The sequence below is a fragment of the Aedes aegypti genome, chromosome 2, assembly GCF_002204515.2.
Source record: "Aedes aegypti strain LVP_AGWG chromosome 2, AaegL5.0 Primary Assembly, whole genome shotgun sequence".
Taxonomy (NCBI): Eukaryota; Metazoa; Arthropoda; class Insecta; order Diptera; family Culicidae; genus Aedes; species Aedes aegypti.
Window position 1 is genome coordinate 182,907,531 of NC_035108.1, and position 4,516 is coordinate 182,912,046.

The 4,516-nt window shown below is 37.4% G+C and overlaps 1 protein-coding gene across 2 annotated transcripts; it reads left to right on the plus strand.

The window, feature by feature from the left end:
- The first annotated feature begins 2,064 nt into the window (after positions 1-2,064).
- On the plus strand, positions 2,065-3,437 carry LOC5573292 (charged multivesicular body protein 6). 2 transcript variants are annotated; one of them, XM_011495240.2, is made up of 5 exons: positions 2,065-2,252; positions 2,333-2,414; positions 2,481-2,590; positions 2,657-3,078; positions 3,138-3,437. In XM_011495240.2, the coding sequence occupies exons 2-5, from the start codon at positions 2,340-2,342 to the stop codon at positions 3,176-3,178; spliced, it is 648 nt and encodes a 215-aa protein (XP_011493542.1). In that variant the 5' UTR covers positions 2,065-2,252; positions 2,333-2,339; the 3' UTR covers positions 3,179-3,437. The 2 variants fall into 2 exon arrangements, with proteins under 2 accessions (XP_011493542.1, XP_001654507.1); XM_001654457.2 differs by lacking the exon at positions 2,065-2,252 and having other exon boundaries at positions 2,259-2,414.
- Positions 3,438-4,516: the final 1,079 nt, after the last annotated feature.

The following is a 4,516-nucleotide window of genomic DNA, read 5'->3' on the forward strand; positions in this document are numbered from 1 at the left end:
AGTCATCTCAAAAATTGGTCAAAGATAAACTAGTGATCAAGAATATCTAGAAGTGTCGCTCCCTTCGACGCCTATCTCGTTGCATGGGAAATTTCTTTCAAGAAATGGTCAAGAAAGGCAGAAAGAAATGTCAATTCAAATGGAGCTCACTGTAGAAAATTTCTTGACCATTTCTTTCGCAGAAATGTTTAACCACAGACAAACAGACGTAACACTTAGAACAAATCCCGATCAAAATCATAGTCACGATGACATGTACGCCCAATGCTAAAATCGGTGTGTTTGGCCGATGGACCAACAGATGGCGGTAGTGTGTAAACGTCAAACGCGAACAAAAACGATGCGAGCGCTGCGGGTGGTGGATTGGCCACCTACCATATATTTGAATCGGCCGTTAAAAAGGTGGTCGATGGACATCGTTGAGAGTGTGACGTCTGTTTGTCTGTGGTTTAACTTTTCTTGAGCAGAACAGCATACCTAGCTTTAGTATGGAAATCATGTTTGAATCACCCCTCGGCAAATTTTACTACGGGAGGATCTATCATTATGTAAAGTGCAATTTCATTGTGTCGAGATTGAAATTTTGGTCAATCTTTATGATGAAAAGTTAAAAAAATCATTAATCATGTCAAAATTATTATATATAATAAAATTGTGTTGAGCTTAGAAAAATATGCTCTTTCGAAAAACTGTAACTTTTTCATCGCTTAGCAACCCAATTGCGTTGAAACAACCCAAAATTGAGTTGAATCCCGTCTCCGTGTATCACTAGAAATAAAAATAGTCTTAAGCTTAGTATGCTGTTCCGCTCAAGAAAAGTAAAAATTTCTGCGGAAGAAATGATCAAGAAATTTTCTACAGTGAGCTCCATTTGAAATGACATTTCTTCTCAACTGCGTACTGCGATCAAAGGAAAATGCTTTTCTTGACCATTTCTTGCAAGAAATTTTCCACGTATCGAGATAGGCGATTACTTTTCTGTTGAATAAATAGAAATAAAAATTGTCACAGAATTACTGAAGTTTATGCATTACTGACTATTTTCTATCTGCCTCTCTTTCATTCTGCTGTAATTTTCTACACTAAATGTCGTTTAGTCATCGCTAAGCTTCAACCCAGGCGAATTAACAAATAGGAATAAAATTCCCTGCAGAATGAAGGAGAGGCAGATAGAAAATATTCATACACTGAAATGAATTTTATTGTAGAAACTACTGAATCCATGGTAAAATTAAGAACTGCACCAACGATTTTCAACCGACTACATTAATCTGTTCACTCTACCAAAACATAGTCAACATCAGTACACAAGAAAATTTATTCTGTTTATTTAACCAGAGTTGTTGTATTTATGACTAGAAACATTCTAGTTCATTTGACAGGTTTGGTATTATACTTTTAACCACACTGTGTTGCTCGGTGGGTGTCACGGATTGAAATACAATGCTTTGTAGTCGAGGCTACTATGGACATAGTCACATTTACTGCGCTGCTCAGTGATTTTTACCATAATATAGTATATTTAACAGATTTTTGTAGTCGGTTGAAAATCGTTGGTGCAGTTCTTAATTCTACCATGGATTCGGTAGATTATACAAGAAAATTTGTTTGCGTGTAAATTACTAAAAATTTAGTCATTCTGTGACTACCCGTGTTTCTGAGTGTATTCGATGCTTAGTTGTCGGCCAGGGTAGACGCGTCACGCGAAGCGACGCGAAAATTGCCTGGGAAGGAATAACAATTATTTATAATGAAATGTCAAACTCCAAAGGATTTTCGCGTCGCTTCGCGTGACGCGTCTACCCTGGCCGACACCTTAGAACCCTATTTCCGAAAAAGTTTTTTTTGAGCGATTCTATTACCTTTTTTAATTCTAGTACTTCCAAGTTTTCTGATTTGATCTTGTTTGCATGTTTTCATTCTTGAAAGACGCCTATCTCATTTTCAAAATTTAAAAGAAAATATCAAATTTATATTGGAAACCTTCTTAAGAAAAACTTATATGCAAGTGTTTTTTTTTTCTCAAATGTTCATTTAAATTCTTTTACTTATAGACAAAACATGATTTGAAAACCGCAACCAGAAATGGTTATTCAAAAATTTGGCTATAAGACCTTGTCGAATGTTCCGGTCGAAATTATAAACCATCAAAAAATGTAAACAATAACAGAAAACAAAACAAAATATGAATCATCTTCTTCATCGCAAATCACGAACAGCTGGGCATCTTTATTGTGAATCTAACAAGTTTTGTGAGTAGAATTCCCTCTAGTTTGATGTGGTAATTAAATTAGTAAATTGAGTTAATTCATTGCAATACTTCAACCTATAGGATTGAAATGGGAAATTTGTTCGGTAAATCTAGCAGTAAAGCGAAAATTAGCCGAGTCACTGAACAGGACAAAGCTGTTCTCGTAAGTATCAAACTGTCGAACAAAATATAAGCAATCGTCGTGTAAGTCACAGAGATATCGTTACAGCAATTAAAACAACAAAGGGACAAATTAAAGCAGTACCAAAAAAGAATAGAGCTCCAGTTAGAAAAGGATCGTGAAATGGCTAAAAAATGTTTAGCCACCGGAAGAAAAGAGTAAATATCTAAAGACGTTCTCTGCAGGGAAATTTAAAAATTCGATTGTTTCTGCTTTCTTTACAGACGAGCTAAAACATTGCTCCGTAAGAAAAAGTATCAGGAAAAGCTCCTGACCAATGCCGATGCTCAGATAGAAACGATCGAAAAACTTGCCTCGGACATCGAATTCGCCCAGGTGGAAACACAGGTCATTAGTGGACTCAAAGTTGGCAACGAAGCCCTGAAGAAGGTGAACGAAATCTTGTCGATAGAAGAGGTGGAACAGATCTTGGACGAGACCAGGGAAAGTATAGAAAAGCAGCAGGAAATTGATGCCCTGCTCAACGGTGTTCTGACCGAGGAAGACGAGGACGAAGTTTTGGCCGAATTGGAACAGCTTGTAGCGAAAGATGAAGAAAAAACTTCCGAAAGAGAAGACATCGACGAGCGGTTACCCAATGTGCCGGAGGACGATCCAGTGCATGATAGGAAACGGAAAGAAAAAGGTTCGATTTTGAATTCGTAGTACCGTTATTTTATTACCCTAAGATTTACTTTGTTTTAGAATCAGAACGATCGGCAAAAAAGGTAGCATTGGAGGCTTGAATGGAGATGAGTGTTGGACGACACAGTACGATAAGCGAACACGTTTTATACCTACTTACAACTATTCAACTGGTGTTGGATGTTGTTCTGGATTGATTTATAAACTGACTAGATGGTAAGAATACTACGTTATTGACGAGTATGAGAACATTTGAATTTGAAAGCCATTATTTTTGTTGCGGATATTTCAAAATTCAGTTATGATTAATATGCAATGTAATATAATTATATTTAATTGACATTAAATTGCATATTTACGACAATCATGCGTAATGTATTTTATTTAGGTTACCTTTTCCAATCAGCAAGCTTTCTACAGTACCTTATAGCAAAACGTAACAAAAATTACATTTTTGCAATTCCGCTTTATATGAGCCTACTTTTCATGAATAGTATGGATAGCATAACGGCCTACTTTTCCTTACAAAACAAACAGTGCTGAAAAGTGCTACTTTTCAGCACTCAAAACGGTGCTGAAAAGTAGCACTTTTCAGTACTATTTTGGTGGCAGTAAATTAGTTATCGGTGGCTCTTCATACGCAATTCATCGAATTACTCTGTGATTCTCAATTACTTTGTCTACAAGACAACGATTTTATATCCATTGGGTGATCCGTATCCGTTGGTGAGCCATACCGACACGGAATCGGTTCGTCCAGTGAACGTAGAGGCGGTTCGTGAGCCAGAAAAGAAAACTGACCGGAACTTCGTGATCCCACACGGTTTGGGTAGGAAGTTTGACGCATGGTAAATAACTGTACCTACAACACAAACGAAAACTGCAAGCGGCGTTTTACCTAGTCCGTTCACGAATTAACAATCAAGATCCATTTGAGTTTGAGTGAAGTGAAAAAAAAATGTGACATTCATGTTTATGATCATAGATACTACTGCATCACCGCCTACCTGATTGAAAATACCGAGTCGCTGCTACGCATGGCTGTCCATGTGGATTCTCTTTTAAATTTTGATTGTGCTCCAAGAAATAATCCAACTGAAACGACATGTTTCGTAATTGCAAAAAATGTTGTATGCAACTCGTTGCAAAACTCGATTTTTTCAGCACTCGTCGTATTTATCCAACTCGGCAAGCCTCGTCGGATAAATGTACGACTCGTGCTGAAAAAATCATCATTTTGCAACTTGTTGCATAAATAACTATTTTGCGAGTCTCAAGGATCAAATTATGTGTTTATTAGATTTGCGATTTGAGGCCCATATAGCCGTAGCGGTAAACGCGCAGCTATTCAGCAAGACCAAGCTGAGGGTCGTTGGTTCGAATCCCACCGGTCGAGGATCTTTTCGGGTTGGAAATTTTCTCGACTCCCAAGGCATAGA